The sequence below is a fragment of the Sceloporus occidentalis genome, unplaced genomic scaffold (assembly GCF_023333645.1).
Source record: "Sceloporus occidentalis isolate IW3139 unplaced genomic scaffold, rSceOcc1.0.p SCAF_37, whole genome shotgun sequence".
NCBI classification, from domain to species: domain Eukaryota; kingdom Metazoa; phylum Chordata; class Lepidosauria; order Squamata; family Phrynosomatidae; genus Sceloporus; species Sceloporus occidentalis.
The window spans coordinates 3,349,416-3,368,612 of NW_028317017.1; the positions used below are offsets into that span (position 1 = coordinate 3,349,416).

General features: G+C 38.3%; 1 protein-coding gene across 1 annotated transcript in view; it reads left to right on the forward strand.

Annotated features, from left to right (window-relative positions):
• Positions 1–19,197, forward strand: part of SHF (Src homology 2 domain containing F) — a 111,511-nt gene that overhangs the window by 25,007 nt on the left and 67,307 nt on the right. The window contains exon 5 of the mRNA XM_089488264.1: positions 8,791–8,920. Within this exon, the coding sequence (XP_089344390.1) occupies positions 8,887–8,920 (34 nt within the window). The 5' untranslated portion in view covers positions 8,791–8,886. The remainder of the gene's footprint in view (positions 1–8,790; positions 8,921–19,197) is intronic.

Genomic DNA, 19,197 nt, shown 5'->3' on the forward strand with positions numbered 1-19,197 from the left:
GCAGTAGTTTCTAGGCAGGATGCCTACTGTCAGGGCTGACGGCAGGAAGCCCACTGGCAGGGCTGATGGGTACGGAGACCCACTGGGTGGGCTGACGGCAGGAAGCCCACTGGCAGGGCTGACGGGTACGCAGGCCCACTGGGTGGGCTGACTGGTACGGAGGCCCACTGGGTGGGCTGACTGGTACGGAGGCCCACTGGGTGGGCTGACGGCAGGAAGCCCACTGGCAGGGCTGACGGGTACGCAGGCCCACTGGGTGGGCTGACTGGTACGGAGGCCCACTGGGTGGGCTGACGGCAGGAAGCCCACTGGGTGGGCTGACGGCAGGAAGCCCACTGGGTGAGCTGACGGCAGGAAGCCCACTGGCAGGGCTGACTGGTACGGAGGCCCACTGGGTGGGCTGACGGCAGGAAGCCCACTGGGTGGGCTGACGGCAGGAAGCCCACTGGCAGGGCTGACGGGTACAGAGGCCCACTGGGTGGGTTGGCAGCAGGTACAGGCAGGTAGCTCAGGAACTAGCAGGTAGCTCACGGTACAGGGCCAAAGCAGAGCGGTCCATGCACTTCAATGCAAAGGCCCTGACTACAGGGCAGGGCAGGTTAATAAAGGCAGGTCCCACTCAGGTGATCAGACCCAGCTGACCTGGTAATCTGATCCTGAGCACTGCAGAGAGAGGGAGAGGGTGGCCACTAGTGGTAGCAGCCGGACATAACGGCAAAAGTAATCATACATGGTCCGGGCTAGCAGGGTGGAATCCTGACAACGTGATCATAGCAGGGCACACAGCTCTTCAGGAACCTTGGCGGCGCTGTAGTATACAGAAGTATAGCCATACAGCGCTCTACCGCCCCGATAAGAGCAGCGCCGAGGCTTACCTCAATAACAAGATGAGATTCATAGTGAGGTAAAACAGGAACTCTTTATTTGGGAAACACACAGGCTTGTATACAATCCAACACAGGAAAAAGGCCATAAACCATGTCCACATAGCCCCGCCCAGCCCAGACAGTCCAGCGCCACACTTAAGCCACCAACCCCCGCAATGTCCATACAGCTTTCAACCATCATTTTCAGGGTGATCCCGAAGGGGCGGCGGCGATCCCAGAGTACCGATGGATAGTTCGTGGTCCGGAGGATATTCTGTCCAAAAAGCAACGCGAGCCGCGAGGTAGCCGGGCGCGGGTTCAGTTAACCCCCACTCTCCTGGAGTCCCGTCGAGCGAGAATCTAAAGGCGGCTCACTCCCCAGAACACCCCTGGTCGGCACTCCCACCACCCGTTGGGTATCTCCATATGATAGTGCTGTGGTCGGGCTGATGGTGTCCGGGTTATACAGGGTTAAAAGTCTGGGGCAGGACATGTGGCACAGAGTAGGACATGAAGGAGAACACAGTATACACAAATAAACACCACATATATGGGGAAAGTACATAAATCCACACATTTTACCCCAGATGGTCGCAACCACTACGACAGACGTCACATTTTTTATGCTTCAGTGTGGCAGAGCCTGTCTTGGTGTGTGTGTCTGGGTGTCGGTGTGGCAGAGCCTGTCCTGGTGTATGTGTGTTTGGTCATCTGTTTCCTGGCACTACAATAGGAACTATTTTTCATTTTTACTTATCCAGCGATAAAATGCCCTCCTGAATCTGTAATGACTAAAGGGGACAAAACTTTCAGAAATCATTTAGTGGAAAAGTTAAGGTATTGTGTTATTTACTCTATAATATTTATTTCAAGGATTAGTCGCACTAAATTTTGGCTTCAGGCTTCCCATGTTGAATGACCAAGTATTATGTTAGTCCAATAACAAAAGTGTGATTCCATAGCACATTTCTTTTGACAATATCTATACTGTATGTGTATGTATGTGTGTGTGTATATATATATATATATATATATATATATATTAGTGTGTGTGTGTGTGTTTTTTTCAGTGGTATGATCTAATGGGGGGAACTATTAATGCCCCCCCCCAATTTTGACTGTGGTATCTAATGTGCCCCCCTATATATTGTTTCTAGAGTCACCACTGTATACGCATGCACATGCATATGATGGCTGGAATGTCCCTTTAATGTTTCTGGATAAATGTACTCTTTGTGGTCAGTATACCCTATTTCCTATAGATTTTGATAAATGTCAGAATATGAATAATGTTTGAGGTTGATTTATACTCTTTCTAGGGTTTAAAAGGGTCTAAACATTGTTACTTCTAAACATCTTGGAAATAAAAAAAAAGAACAATGGCTGCAATAATCTGGATAGACGCTGCAGGCTATGATGAGCAACATACCTTTTAAAGTTTCATATGTTCAGTAGTTATTTTTTGTTTAGGTTAGTAGTGTATATGTACCGCTTTATATTATAGGAGATTAAACTTGTTCTCCCATCTTACAAAAAATTATGTTTTAAGATTTGCCCTTCAGAATGTCACTCACGTTTAGGCAGAAGAAAATAAATACATTTATGTGCATAAATGTTGTAGGGCAAAATAATTGCTTAAGCAAAAGCCTTTGACTTAACAGAAGGGCTTTTGAATGTTCTGAACAGAAGCCATAAGACAGTTTTGTTCTCTTACAAGGCATGGAAAGTAAATGGCAGAATTAGCACTATAAAACAACCCACATACATGAAACAAGCCCCAAGAGATGCACCAGTCAAGAAATATTCCTTGACTGCAGAAAGGCAAAAATTTCCCTTTAAATAAGTGAATCCTGACTTATATGAAACACTGTATTAACCTGTTTGCACGCCAAAGAAAATCAATGTTAATGTTCCATTCCAGAGATAAGAATCAGCAATAGAATTTTGAACAAAAGCATCAAATTCACATCTGCCATAGCCTTTTGCAAAATATAATAATTTACGTGTTTGGTATCTTAAGTTGTTAAGTAAAATACATGCAGTGTAATTATCGCCACGAGAAGCTGAATTCCATAGATCAAATGAATGAACTTTTAGTATTATTTTTACCATGAATTAAAAAAATGCTTATTATTATTTCATGTTTGGTGTTTATCCTGAAAGGTGTAGAATTTGTTTCTTTTGAGTTTCAATTTTTTATTTTTTTTTTGTGTTCGAAAAAAAGTCTTAATATTTATATACTTCTTGACATTACCTTTTAAATCCTTAATAAGTCAGGCCAAAAACATAATTGCAAAGACAGTTTATTGATATATTAAATAAAGCAATATACATTATTTTAAATAAACTGTTTTTGGGGAGTTCTGGCAAAGGATCTCCTTTAAGGCACGTTTTCCATACCTTACCCTCCTGTACTGAAGCGTGGCACTGCTAAATAAGATTTTTACTTTTTTCATATCCCTAGGGAAAACATGTCAGCTCACTCATGCTTAGTGAATCTTGATGATTCCTAGCACTTGGAGGTTTAATAGACTTCAACATAATGTGAGAAGACCTTTTATTAAAATGCCATTTTAGTTGCCACCAATTTGATTCAGTCTGCTGACATCTTTGCTAGAGAACAGACAGTTCATTTTTCTTGTAGCTTTTTTTTAGATGCTTTCAAATTAATATTGTTTACTTACTGTCTAAGACTTGCAGATGATATTGCATTTTTAGTGAATTTCTAACCCTAATATTGAATTACTCAACACATAAATGGCATTTGAGAAATGGAAAAGAGAAAATTAGATACGTAACGTAAGGAAGGATACGTAACAGTTCAACAGCAAATAACACTGCAACAAGGATATCTTTTTTTCTTTTCCAATGAGATCTGGTTAAATTTTCACAGAAATCCATGGAATAAATAAACACATTTGTACTGGTGTGTTTACTTATTTTTTTTCTATAATGAACAATATACATAAGCATGTATTCACTAAACGTAGAGTTGATAGCAGAGTGCAGGATGATTGCGTTTAAGCTGTTTCATATATATATATATATATATATATATATATATATATATATATATTGAACAACCAACCCCTGTGAGCTTCTGCAGCAGGAAGAGCTTGGTTGTCCTTTATAATGTATAGTTAAGTCAGCAAGGTTTCTTCTAAGTCTCTGTATACACTAAATGATACATTATACAGGGCCAGTGCAGCCTACCATGCTGGAGAAACTTGCTTGTTTTGGCCCTTCATAATGAATAGTGAAACCACAACTCTTCTGTATACTCTACTACCAGCTCTTTCTTTTAGTGAATAAACCCTATAGCTGTTAGATTTGCAGATTTGTCACAGGGTCTTAGGTGTTATCATATAGTATACAGTCGTGTGAAAAAGAAAGTACACCCTCTTTAAATTCTATAGTTTTGCATATCAGGACATTATAACAATCATCTGTTCCTTAGCAGGTCTACAAATTAGGTAAATGCAACTCCAGATGAACAACACAACATATTTCACAGTGTCGTCATATATTCAACAAAAATAAAGCCAAAATGGAGAAGCCATATGTAAAAAATAAATACACCTTATGATTCAATAGCTTGTAGAACCACCTTTAGCAGCAATAACTTGAAGTAATCATTTTCTGTCACTGAAGTAATCAGTCTCTCACATCCTTGTGGAGGAATTTTTACCCACTCCTCTTTACGTTGCTTCAGTTTAGTGAGGTTTGTGGGCATTTGTTTATGCACAGCTCTCTTATGGTCCCACCGCAGCATTTTAATTGGGATGAGGTCTGGTTGAATGACCGTGTCATTGCAACGCCTTGATTCTTTTCTTTTTCAGCCGTTTTTTGTAGATTTGCTGGTGTGCTTGGAATCATTGTTCTGTTGCATGACCCAATTGCTGCCAAGCTTTAGCTGTCAGACAAATGGCCTCATATTTGACTCTAGAATACTTTGGTATGCAGAGGAGTTCATGGTCGACTCAATGACTGCAAGCTTCCCAGGTCCTGTGGCTGCAAAACAAGCCCAAATTATCACCCTTCCACCACCGTGCTTGACAGTTTGTATGTTTGTGCTGATATACTATGTTTGTTTTTTGCCAAACGTGGTACTATGCATTATGGGCAGATATTTCCTTTTTGGTCTCATCTGCCCAAAGGACATTGTTCCAGAAGTCTTGTGGTTTATTCAGATGAAACTTTGCACATCTAAGCCGTACTGCCATGTTCTTTTTAGAGAGAAACTCTCTGGCAACTCTTCCTAACAAAGGCAAAATGCCGCCTGGGGCGAATTTTAAAATGCCGCCCCCCTTTATCTATCCTTCCTCTCCCTCCGTCCCTGCCGCCCCCCCCCATGATCTACCCTTCCTCTCCCTCCGTCTTCCGGCACTCAGCATTACAAGCCGGCACCGAGACCGAACAGGAAGACTCGCCGCAGAGGAGAGAGCCCCTTTCTGCCTGGAGCGGTTGCCCCACTGGGCTCCATTGTCGGTCCGGCCCTGCTAACAAACCATACTTGTTCAGTCTTTTTCTAATTGTACTGTCATGAACATTTAACATACTGAATCCTTTAGAGTCTGATATGTAGGTCTTGGGTTTTTTGCAATTTCTCCGAGCATTGCCCCTTGGGATGAATCTGCTAAAACTTCGGCTTGGTGGTCACAATTGCTGATGATCAATTAATCAAAGCTATTTGATTAGCAGCACCTGACTGCTACTTAGCATCTTAATTCCTATGAAAGCAGTAAGAGTGTACTTAGTTTTTCACATATGGCTTCTCCATTTTGGATTTATTTCATTGAATAAACCATGACACGTTGTAATATGTCATGTGTTGTTGTTCAAGGTTGTATTTACCTATTTTTTTTTGGACCTGCTAAGGTCTAAACATATTTAACTGTACTTTTTCTCTCTTGAAAACTTTCTTGTAAGCAAACAGATTTCTCACCTTCAGATGCCCAAAAATAAATATCTCCATAAACATAGAGGACTAAAGAATGTAGAAATGCTAACCTGCAGATCAGAATAGCATTTCGACACATCAAGTGGAAGCAAACTGCAGAGCAAGAGTATTCAGAGGGTTCTATTAAATTTACGGGTTAATACAGTTGTGTGTGGGGATCTGTGAAAGTCTTATGGCCAGTGGTGAAGCTGGATGATGGTGAGTATAGCAGGCATGTGGCTGAAAACATATCCTGTGAGACAAGGAGCTATGGAGCAGGGAAAGATGTCAGAGGAATAAGGTGTTTTTCTGGAACCCTTAATGCATTTACAAGGGGGTAAAGTGTTAATTTAAACAGGACGCTGCTATCCAATACATTAAAGTGTTTAATTGCTTGCTCTCCACTGTTTAAAGGATTGATATGTTCCTCGGAGTCCTCCAGTAGGTCATAGACTCTCATTAGAAATCTGCACTTTTACACAGTTGGCTGCCTTGTGCAGGCTGAGCTAGCAGAAGTCAGGTTAATAAATACAGAATGTTAGTACTAGTATGAAAGAGATGCAGATATAGATATTGGTCTGATATGAATACATTAGCTTTAGAGCTTTTATTTGTGTTTTGTAGTCCAGCTTGACACAATATGTTATCTCTTTATTGAAGAAGAAAAAAATATATATATTATATTCACCCTTGCAGCCATGTGCCCAAAGGCTTTTTTTTTGCCTTGAAAGCATCACAAGCCTTAGAAAATACTGTCCTTCTAAGCTCTGTTTGCGGATGTCAATACAGACCACATTTTTCTAACTCAATGTGTTTAATCTTTTACAGAAATGTCTGCTTTCTCAACAATTAATTTGCTGAATTCCTAATTTTACATAATTTCTGGTATAAAAATGTGGAAATGAAAATACAACAGTTTAGATACTTTCAAAATCAGTTGGCTTGCTAAGATGCAGCTATAGGTAGGTGGCATGGTCACTAATACATTACTTTCAATTAACTATTTTTTATAGTATTTACATGCTTAGAGTATAATATGATAATAGAGTATGTTTACTTGAGATCTAATTATAATGAACAAGGAGAAACTGTTAAAGCTAATAAACAATAACATAAGAATAAATATTTTAGCAGGGAAAAATAATATTTTCAAAATTTGATGAGATGTGGTTTCCTTTAAAATACTCAAAATGTCATAATATAGAGAATATATATATTTTCATATAACAGGAGGGTCTAAATAAAGTGCATTTATCTTTTGAATACGTTCTTGCTACTCTAATTTGTACAAACCTTTTGTTTCCTGCATCGTGGAAAACCTGGTGGTCATATTGCTTTCTGGAGGGCAGTGCTAATTCATAAATAAATCAGACTTATGTTCTATAAGGCAAAAGAAGAGGAAGACCACCTGTATTTCTTTATAATGGGCAAAAAATTAGCAGCTATCTGTTGCAGAAAATGATTTAAAAATTGTTAAATTCATGTGTCCATTAATTTAAAATGAATATTTTGACATTATGTCCTCTGTAATTAGTATGCTGTTTTATTGGGGTAAGTGATTAAGATGCTAAACTGGCAAGAGGAACCACCAAGAAAGCATGGATGCAAGGATGGGGGCACCATGGATATATTTTGCCTAGGGAGCTAAAACCCTGGGGAAGCCCCTGCCCATTATAGTTATGCAAGATTGTTGGAGCTTTTGGCATATAGCATGCCCATATTGGCAATCTCTCACAATGGTGAAATGCCCAATGGGCGGCTGGCCACAAATGACCCATAATCAACTGATCTGCCACTCCAGTGTAATACTGGCTGATGCAGTGTGCGTTTCCCGGGTGGATTTGCCATGCTACGTTAGCACAAGACTGCAATATTCAGCCTCAGCCACACTTAGTTTACTAAAGTGCCAGGGTCACCTCAATATCCCCAGTCCAGCCCTGCATACATCCTTACAGTATTAAAGTGTTATTGCTCTTCAACATACATTTTCTTTTTTTACATACTTCCAATGTTTCACTTAGTAGTAAAGGTGAAAACCGAACAGAAAGTCTATAAAACCTGCGGGCAATGATATTATGAGACTGATAAAGATAGGTTGTTTGATTAATGATAAAAGTGGCTTGTCTGTGCACTGCTTTTAGCTACTTTTACAGTGATAAAGAACGAGCTACATACGTCTCAAAAGTAGATCTAGACATTCGAACCAAAAAATGTGAATATAAAGATATTTCTTATCAGATTACTTCAAAATCATATATTATAAAATATTAATGTTCTTTTCTATCAGTAGTCTTTTTTTGTTACTGTTATTTTTTTTATTACCAACTTTAATAATTCAATTCAAATTTTAAAATGTATGGCATTTATATGTCTAACAGTCCCTTTGTGGAGGAATTTTGTCCCACTGCTCTTTACGACATTGCTTCAGTTCATTGAGGTTTGTGAGTGGTTGTTAATGCACAGCTCTCTTATGGTGCCACCACAGCATTTCAATCGGGTTGAGGTCTGGACTTTGACTGGGTCATTGCAACACCTTGATTATTTTCTTTTTCTGTTGTAGATTTGCTGTTTGTAGATTCTTGACAAAAAAAAAAAAAATCTCCCCCAATGAAATTCTTTTCTCCATTTCATTAGTCACAATGTCTGACTATGTGAATAAGACTTATATTGTTCACTGCAAGGTACTATGATAAGGGGTCAAGGTGAAATTATGCAAAATCTAGAATCTAGAACTTGAAACAAAAAGAAAATACAAAACAAAAAAGCACATTTCCTCTAAAAAAAAAAAATGTTTAATTTGATACTAGTAAGAAAGAGAATTGGTGAGGGCTTCCCGTTAAACTTGTCAAGTTTGATTATGTATTATTTTACTTGGCTGAAAATGCCAAGGAGAAGAAATCCATGAGACCATAGGAACCCAAATATGATACATATGCCTTAAAGCTGCCTTAACATCCTTAAAAATTGTTTTTCTTCTTCAACTAGGTTATAATTCTTGAAGACTATGCAGATCCATTTGATGCTAAACAGGTACCTGGCAATCAGGTGGCCCCTGAGAAAGTAGCTGAAAATGATGGTTACATGGAACCATATGAAGCCCAGAAGATGATGGCAGGTAACTCATTCTTATTAAAGCTATGAGGTAACAGGGTCTTGCTTACATCAACTGATGTGACTTCTTGGGTCTTTGATTACATGTGAGTGTAAATCTTGTTCTGTTGGCTACTGAGAGTTACCATGTATATTTAAAGGTTCCATCTATTGCGGCTTAATTTGATAATATACATGGTCAAAGCTTTGTACCTAGTACATAATTTAGATGGTAATTTAGCTTTTTTTTTAATTCTTTCTACTTGTGGCTACAGGAATCCATATTTCAGTTACTTACTCCTTTAGCATCAGCATCTAGTAACCCCTTCATATTGTAACAACATACTATCACACCCTGTTTAAAGTTGCTTAAACAACCACTAGAACCTAGTGTTACATCCTTTATATTTTGCACCAGAGAAGACATTTTCCCACCTGGGTGGTAAGTATGTCTCATGATGGCCCGTCATCTCCCAGGTTAGCAGAAACCAACATCTCTGGCTCTATGATGACAAATGAGGTATAATTCGGCAAGTCAAAATGTTGTCATATACTACTTATGTCCTGCCTACCCATTGTACAGCGCTATGGAATATGATAGAGCTTTATAAAACAATAAATAATAATAAGTGCTCAGCATTATACTTCATTTCTCTACCAATGATATCAATGGTGACAGGGCCACAAATACTGTGAAAAGCAAAAGAGATTTCAGAGGGTCTGTCTAGGCCTTGGAATCTCTAATGACCCCTCTCTGCTGTTTGATCACAGTGATCAGCAATGCAGGTCTGCTGGTTGCAGTGGGAATCACATTGTCAAATGGGAGAGTTTCTCCCAGAGGAAATAAATATTGTTATTTAAAAAATATCAATTTCTTTAAAATAAAAACATTTATATATGAACCCTGTGAAGTCATCATGACATCATAAGGGATAACATCTGGTTTACAAGCAAGATTCCCGTTGTCCTGTGGTTCATTATATTGCAAAAATAAATAAAACAAACTCCTGTCTTTACGGTTGGGCATACCCTTGCTGTTAAAGAGCAGTCTGTGAAAACTCTCTAGGGTTAAGTTTTCTGACATGAAGCATCTCTGTTAGGTAAAAGCCTTGTACTCTGCAAAGACGTTTTCATTAGTATCTTATGCCAAGAAAGAAATTGGGGAAACTAATATATATCCTGCAACATAATTAATGTTTTACAGCCACAAAGTGTGACAAGCTAGATAAATGTGTTTACAAAACTGGTTTCTCTTCAACTTCCTATTAATATGCGTGTCATTGTCTGTGACAGATTGCTCTTTGAGTTCATAGATGCCGAAAATGTTTGTACAGTAGAAACGGCTAATGTTACAAATTAGACACCGCTTAATTGAAAATATCTTAAAGTAGTATTCTAACATTCTCATGACTAGGAGGAACCGGCAAATGCTCATCAGAATGTTTTTATTTATTTTTTCCTTCGGAATGTTAAATTGCCTCTTTCATTGTATTTATTACAACAAATTGAAACATAAACATGAAGTGATAAATGAATGCTGTCAGTTTGTAACATTTAGTAGTAGTTATTTTAGTGTGTCACTTGCTACACATCAGGTTTAGTTTTAATATATTCTACTTGTCCTGGTGGGAATTGGAAATGCTCAGTAGATAAAGGCTTTCCCGACAGCTAAGTGATGAGTGGCACTGCAGACATGGCTGGCTTAATGTTAATAGGGCACCGGCTGCACTCCTGCTGGAGGGCCCTATCTACATTCTATTCATTGCTGTTGTGACTATTAGAGGCAAGTAACAAATCTTAATTTTACTTACATGAATCATTTCCCTGTCTCTTAAACTACCCCCACCTGACTTATAGCTTTTCCCTTAAAGTTGTGAAATAAGTCATGTATTTTTTTTTTTATACATACTTGATCAGATACTGCGGATTTAAGCATACAGCCTAGCCAGAAGAGCTGGCATTCACTTTGAATACTGATAGATAAAACATATTTGCTACATGGCAACTTGGTCGAATATCTGAAAAAATGTGTTACTTGCTTGAAACAGACTGAACATTGACACATTTAACTATGAATAATAGTGGTTTACTTTGGGTAGTATTCCTTGCTTATAAGGGCTGAGCTTGTAATGCATAATGCATAGTTGTGTTTTGGCCCTTGATGCACCAGAAACTTGCTAGGGTTGATTCTTCATTATGCACAGGTCGAATAAATAATTTGAATTGCTTAATTTTACATCAGATTGTCACCCAACTCATTGTAGTAAATGAACCCTTGGAAGATTGATAAAGTAGGTGCTGAATATGGCAGTTTGTTTGTGAGCTCTTAGTAACATTGGTAAAATACAGAAAAGTGAAGCCCAACCAAATAAAATATGAAATATTTAATAAGCGCTGTTTTCATTCTGAACTTATTTTGATATGAGGTTCTAGATTCACAATTTTGTAAATTCTCCCAGTAGAATGCTACTGCAACTTCTAATTAGTTAGAAATGTTTCTTTTGTGTCTGAATAAAGTCCCTGTACTGCCCAATGCCTTCTCATTAGTGTCCCCTCCATTTGCTGGCTTTCTTTTAGCGATCTCATAGGACATGTGTTCAGCTGCATAGCGAGAGGACACCAGCTGTGTACAGTATTAACAGTAACCTCTGCTCCTTGCAAAGCAAAACCCATAATGCTGAATAGTGAGGTTTCCTATGTAACAACTAATAAGGTTAATTGATTCATTTCTGACGGCTAAAAAAATCCGACTTTGACTGTAATATTCCTTAACTTTTTTCAAGGTCTATTCAAATTAATCTCCACTAGCCTATCAAGATAAGTCTTCAATTCATTAACTCGTATTGATTTGCTCAAAGCTGCTCATCAATTTTGGTTGGTGTTTTAACATATTAGGTTGTTCTGCCTCAGTAAAACTGTTTTCTCAGGCAATTCAGTGAATCTTAATCTTCCCATTTCAGTGGACCATTTTGTGATGCTTGGCTAAGTAGTGTCAAAGGTGGAATACTCCCTTATGACATTAAATAGTGATGTGTGCTTTAACCCTATGATTGTTTGAGTAAAAAAAAATATATAGAAGATCAAAAATCATGTGTTTTAGGTGCTTTAATGGTTAAATTGACTTGATCTAATAGGGTGTGGGCTTGAACAAAGAAGCAAAATAGGAATAGCAAAAATCTGGATTTTCATGTTTCGTGTACGCTTTTGTGCATTTGAAGAGACCTGTATAGCATTGTACTACGTTTGAAAGAAAACGTTAATTTGTTGAAGATGAAACCTTTATTGGCCAATTGAAGTGTAATAGAGTGTAAGCTTTTAAGGCTATCAAGCTCTCTAATATACCTGAAGAAGAGATGTAGATGGTCTCTGAAGTTTAATAGATTTCAAGTTTTGTTAGCCAATAAAGGAATCATCTTCACCAAATTTGCTCTATTATGGAGACAATTGACATTTAATATATTGGTTTCTAAACTTGGAAATTTGGTCTGTGCCTCTATGATCAAGGTAATTAACAAACCATACGCTTTCTATAGTCTGGTAGTTTCGGGCTTTAGACAGGGGTCACTTAAGCAATGGGATGTGTCTTGACCCAGCCACATCGGGACACTTGTCAGGGCAGCCAGTAGCTGGTGATGATCTTGGCAAATCTGTGTCTGTTGGAAGCAGTGCAGCTATAACACTTACAGGTCATGTAAGTTTTATGTGGTAGTGAACCTACATGATATTTTGTATTTAATTCCGATATATGTAGGTAAAGTGTTTTTTGTATGAATGCTTAAAGTTTAGTTTATAAATAACTGTTTAACCATTACCCTCTCTTTACGGAAAAACCCTGGTACTTGGAAATCACCTTTCCCGCACGCCTACAAAATCTTACTTGCTTATGTCAATAAATTACTGAGAGAGATTAAATTATTCAAGTTTGTAGTGTCTAAACAACTGTCTTCAGTCAATATAATTGATCCATGAAAAAATTACAATTAGCAAGTGTTATGGACTTGAGTTACTATATAGGATGGTGCTTTATGTTATCAATTTACCTGAATAGTTTAGTAGTGAAAGGTGCCAAGTAACCTTGTTGGTAATCTGATAGATACATAACTTTTCTCTAGGTTCTGAAATGTATTTCCCATACTAAGTATTTGAATCAAATCGCTTTAAACTCACAGACAAAACCCGCTTGAGTGACATGGCTGGACCCCTTACACAATACAATAGGTGTGGGGCTGGCCCCCTCCAAGCACCTCAGGTCCTAAGCAGACACCTAGGTTATCTTGTGCAAAATACAGCTCTCAATGATTAAACATTGTCTATATATTAACATTTTGTTAGATTATGATCCTCGGGTGGCCGTCATCATCAGGTAATGGCCATATAATCAACAGAAAACCAAAGTCGATGTGGTTAGGCGCTACAGGTTTCTAACAATCCCCTAATATGTAGCTCCAGTGGTATTGTTGTAGTACACAGAGACGCTGTCTCGGGGTACCTAATACTTTTATAGTGCCTTATTGTGAGCTCTTGTATATGCAATCTCACATATATGTTCAAGTAAGCCTCAGTTGCTTTTTATAAATCTTTTATTGTCTGATGATACTCGCAATTCTTTTCTTATATATTTCTTATATACAGTATTTCTTATATGCTGATTGGTACTGTCGCATCCTGTTATTAGAATGCCGAAAGCTGGATACAATATATCAAAGTGTGGATTTTCTCTAACAACTGCCAGTCCTCTTCCTATTTAGCCTGTTAACACTAGAGCAGTGCGTTACTTTGTGTCTGTGAGAGTGATCCTTATTAAAACTGAAATTATATTTTAATCTTTTTTTGCCTCAGTGAGCACTGTTGTCTTTTTGTATATATTTCTTTGTGGGTATAATTTTGACAAAATTCAATGTGTCTTTGAACAAGAATCCTGGAAGAGAAATGGAGTAAGTGTGGGTTCATTATTTACACCATTATAGGTACAGTATTCTATTGCATAGTATGTGTATCGTAATTCCAAATTGTAGTGCACACTACAGTATAAGGGATACGCAGTATTTTTGTGCACCTTGGCCACTATTGATACCAACTACGTACAAAGACAGCAAAATGTATTTTTCTTCATTTTCTTTAAGGTGTGGTAGAATATATTCCGTTTAGCCCTTTGTATTTGAGAGATAAGACAATAACCCCCAAGTAAGAGATAATGGGACATTAATAGTTTTCTCTGCCTTAATGATGTACCCAGCCATCACCCGCCAGCCTTAAAATGCCCAGGCCTTTTCCTCATCTGTGGTTGGGCCCTGATCGTTTTAGTCATAAATTATGAAGGTAGGTCACTCACATATAAGTTAAATACTGTAAAACAAAAAGAAGCAAAGTTTGCAAAACATGCATAACCGTAACAAGAGAATGGAAAGAGGAAATTGCATAATGAAAACGGCTGGCAATCATAATTTTGCACATTTCTGTGAAAGATGATTATTTGAATACCACAATTATCATGCACTTATTCTACCCACAAACGGCATCTGATTACTCTTTGCTCTATCCCCTGGAGATTCCTATCTCATTCCATGACAACCTATCAACTGAGAGTTTTACTGCCAAAATACCTGTATTTCTTCTTATAAAACGTGGTGTAGGCAATATTTGCAGTGAAAACAAAACCATGTCAGTTTCACCCATATATCGCGAAAGTAGGAATGTTTAAATAATTTGCCTTTTGTTTTCATCTGTTGTCTTCTAAAGCAGCATGAACAAAGGTTCTTTTTGAAAGTGCTGGAATTGTATAACATGAAAATGGGGGGGGCGGTTTCTGAAATGTTGTGTAGCAAAAATAGTTTTTGGGCATATGAATTCAAACTTCTTCTATCTATCTAATGCATGTGTTTCAATCTGTCATCTGTTGCACAAAATCCACTTAAATTGAAGTCAATAAGAATGGACACAAGGACAAGGTGTGTTTCAAAATCAATTAATAAAACAATAGGAGAAAGGCATATCCCTAGGCATATTATACAGTCTTTGGTTGTAAAAACTTCAAGGGTCCTATAAGTCACCCCTGTATCACCTTGTTTTCTTTATTGTTGCAATCATATAAAAGCAATGGAAAACTATTCTTTTTAATTTGTAGTTACAAACCTTTTGCCCTTAAAGCATTAACACAACTTTATCCAAGGTCTGAAAAGCTTTGGAATGTAACAAAATTATTGTTGCTTGTAAAATTGTTAATATGATATAAAAACAAAATTGGACACCCCTTTCCAACGATTTTAGGAAGATGTGTAGGCCTCTGCCACTTCATTGAAATTTTGGACTTTCTGCGTCTGTTCATTTTTTAGATCATTTGGCTTCACCCCAAAGTCCCAAGAAAACAGGAGGGAGGACAATAAAGAATGGTCGATATCTTCTGCTAGTTAGGCATACCTCCCAACAATTCAAATGAACACTTTATGGAGTATGACCTGGGCTGGTGCTAGGATTTTTGTCACCTTAGGCAAAACCTTATTTTGCTACACTCCTGGTGCCCTGCCCCTTAATGCCATGCCCTTGGGGGTGGGTCATGTGACCACATCATACATATCTCTCCGTTACATCTTTTTCTTTATCTCTCCCTTTTTTTCTATTTATTCTATACTATCTCTATCCATCACTTACATTTCTCCTTTCTGAAGTCCTTCTTCTTGCAGGCCTCCATCATGGTGTGCCTGACCTATGATGTCCTATCTCAGCATTCGGCAGTAAGATTGAATGTACTGCCAGTTAGAGGGAGATCAATAATCTCCCCAACAGGCCCTTCTCCCCTAGCAGCAGACAGACCAGCCCAACGCATAGGAGGTGCCCCCAAGCTATATGTGCTCCAGGCCTACCTTGCTGATAGGTAGCGCCAGCCTAGAGTATTGCTATGGGGCCAGGCTTTACAAAGAATTTTTATGTGAAGCTGTGACCTATTGCATTATTTATTTGTTTACATTTTTATGTAACATCTAATGGAGGAAAGTGGAATAGGATGACTAAAAAGAGGGACTGTGTATCCTAGAGTGCTTAGGTCAATATTTTTCATATTCTATATGATAAAAGGGTTACGCTGTTATCCTCAGCACTCTGCTGATATGACTGAACTATCAACCACTTAAAGGCATGATTTCCTAAAAGACTGAGAATTCTTGAGAAAATAACTGGTATGACAAACATGTGGAAATGTATTTTAAATACCCTGTAGCTATTTTATAAATTGGGTTCTGGACAAAATGCTTTTCAGTGCTGTTGGAAGTGGATTCCAAGATTAACCTTCACAGGGTTAAAGCAGGACCTTTTTATTTTGTCTTATCTTCCCACAACAGGCTGGAGTAAGTGCCAGATTAAAAGAGAAATCGTTCTTAACCTATCACCTTTCTACATAATATAAATGCCCAGGGGACATTCATTTGAATCTCGTCTTACAGCGTTGTGAAAGAAATTGTTTACATAAATAGGATCATGCCTTTTCATATTTATTTCATTATGATGTGACCATACCTTTCTCACAAAAGAATATAGAAAAATATAGCTGCCCATGAAAATAAAAGCGCTACAGTTTATGCAATGTTCCCCTATAAGGAATAATACTGGTTTATTTGGAAACAGAATTACGTTGATGGATATTATTATTATAATTATCTTTATTAAGCACCCGTTAACATATACATAACAGTTATAGTTCCTGGCAGAAATGGTGGGCATTTGAGGGCCCGCCCGTGAGCTTACAATTTAAAATGGCAATGACGGCAGTGATAGCTCTTTACATCACTGTGGAGGAATTTTGGCGAACTCTTATTGGCAGAATTGTTTTATTTCAACCACATTGGAAGGTTTTTTTGAGCATGAACTGCCTTTTTAAGGTCATACTACAGAATCTCAATCAGCTTCAAGTCAGGATTTTATCTAGGCTGCTCCATAACCTTCATTTTGTTTCTTTTGAGCCATTCAGAGGTAGACTTGCTTGTATGCTTTGGATCATTGTCTTACTGCATAACTAAACTGCACTCTGCCAGACATTCTCCTTCCTGTTTTTCTGGTAGAGAGCAGAATTCATGGTTCCATCAATTATGGCAAGTCGCCCAGGTTCTAAAGCAACAAAGGATGCCCAGAACATACACTACCACTACTGTGTTTGACTGTTGCTATGATCTTATTGTGGAATCCTATATTAGCTTTATGCCAGATGTATCAGGACATATGTCTTTCAAAAAGTTCCACTTTTGTCTCATCAATCCACAGAATATTATACCAAATCTCTTGGGGGTCATCAAGATGTTTTACGCCAAACGTGAGACGAACCTTTGTGCAAAAATGTAATCCGTGGAAGAGTTGCAAGGCGAAAACCACTGCTGACCAAAAACAACACAGTCTCTTTGTGAGGAATCATGAACACTGGCAAGTGGGGCCTGCAGTTCTTTACATTCGTTAGTATAGGTTATTTTGTGGCCTCTGAATCATTTTGGTAGGCCGGCCATTCCTGGGAAGGTTCACAATTGTTCCAAGTTTTTTGCATTTTTTCATAAGGCTAGGTTTCCACTTGGGTTTTTGTCCTGCGTTTTTTTTCTTGATGAAAAACGCCAAGAAAACTGCCACTGCATTTTCCTGCGTTTTGGCGTTTTTTTCTGGAGTTTTTTCTGGCGTTTTAGCCTTTCTGTGGAAATTGCTTTTTTTGACCTTAGGCAGTTTTTCCAGCCTTTACAAGTTAGAGGTTTCACCCAGCTAAAAGGGATTAGGATAAATGGCAAGTATCTGCCCCCTGATGTCATTTACTTGGTAGAGTTCTACTTAAACGCCCCGGCTGACCCTTTTGTCACTTTTCTGTGGTTTGTAAGGCATGCTTTATTGCGAATGTCTGCTCCTCTAGGAAGATTGGCCCCAAATGATGGTGCAAATTGTTTGCTGTTGCTTTTGGCACGCAGGGTCCAGTTGATGCGTCGCGTATGTTTGTTTGTAATGGCATGTTTGTTCCAAATGGTGTAGAATTCAATATGAACTTTGTTTTGTGTGAAACTGTTTGTTTCCAGCCTATTTCTCGTAGGACACACAGATACTGGGTCCATCCTCTGCATTGTAACTGTGGAAAAAACGCCATAAAAAACGCCAAGGCAATAAACCCACATGGCTTTTTCATGGCGTTTTTTCTCTCCCATAGACTTCTATTGGAGAAAAACGCCAAGATTTCCTTGCAAAAAACGCCAGAGTGTCAACATGCTGCGATTTTGAAAAACTGCCACAGAGCCCAAAAAAGCAGAAAAACGCCAAAGAGGACTGAAAAAACGCCAAACAAAAAAACGCCAAGTGGATATGGCATTCTGCGATTTCCTATTGAAGAACAGCTAACATCTGGCTGCTGCGTTTTTTCACAAAAAAAACGCCAGGTGGCGCTATTGGCGTTTTTATGGGCGTTTTTAGCTAAAAAAAACCAAGTGGAAACCTAGCCTAATGCTCACTGTGGTTCGCTAGACTCCCAGAGCATTAGAAATGGCTTTGTAACCCTTTCTCTGGCATCTTGTCTACTGGACTAATACAGCTATTACAATCTACATTACTTTGGCAGATACTGAATATAGCCACATAAAGAAGCAAAGGCACTGCTTCAGACCTGAGGACAAGAGGAAACTATTGAAACATTAACTTTTAAGTATTACCTTTGTTATTGGACTAACGTATCATTGCATACCACATTACTCTGGTGTTTTGGTATCTTATTTCTATATATATATATATATATTTTTTTTTTTTTATTTTTTTTTTTTATTTTTTTTTCAGTGGTATGACTTAGTGGTGGCTTATTAGTGCCCCCCACTTTTGACTGTGGTATCTTATGTGTGCCCCCACCACATATATTGTTCCTAGAGTCACCATTGCTCTGGTTATTATTGTCTAGTATTAAAACTAGTTTGATGGCCGAAACTTTGAAGTGTTTAAATCAGGAAGGCGACAAATACATTTCACAGCACTGTAGTCACAGTCCGGTATAATTCTGTTGAGCCCAAAATTTCTTCCCTTAACCTAAATATACAACACTGTTCTTAATTATTCAATATATACCTTGTCTAATTAAAATGCAAGCTACCCTGGTATAAATTCAGTTCACCCAATTTAAATACAACTTCTGCACTCACGAGTACATGCCCTCTTGACAGAGGTATTGAAATAGACCATACACAAACTAGGTTGCAAATTTGTTAAGAAGGATGGTCAAACAAATCTGAAGTCATGGCTGGCAGCAGACAAATTCATCAGGTGGGAATCAGGAATACCAGGGTCAAACACGTTGCAGGGCTCACT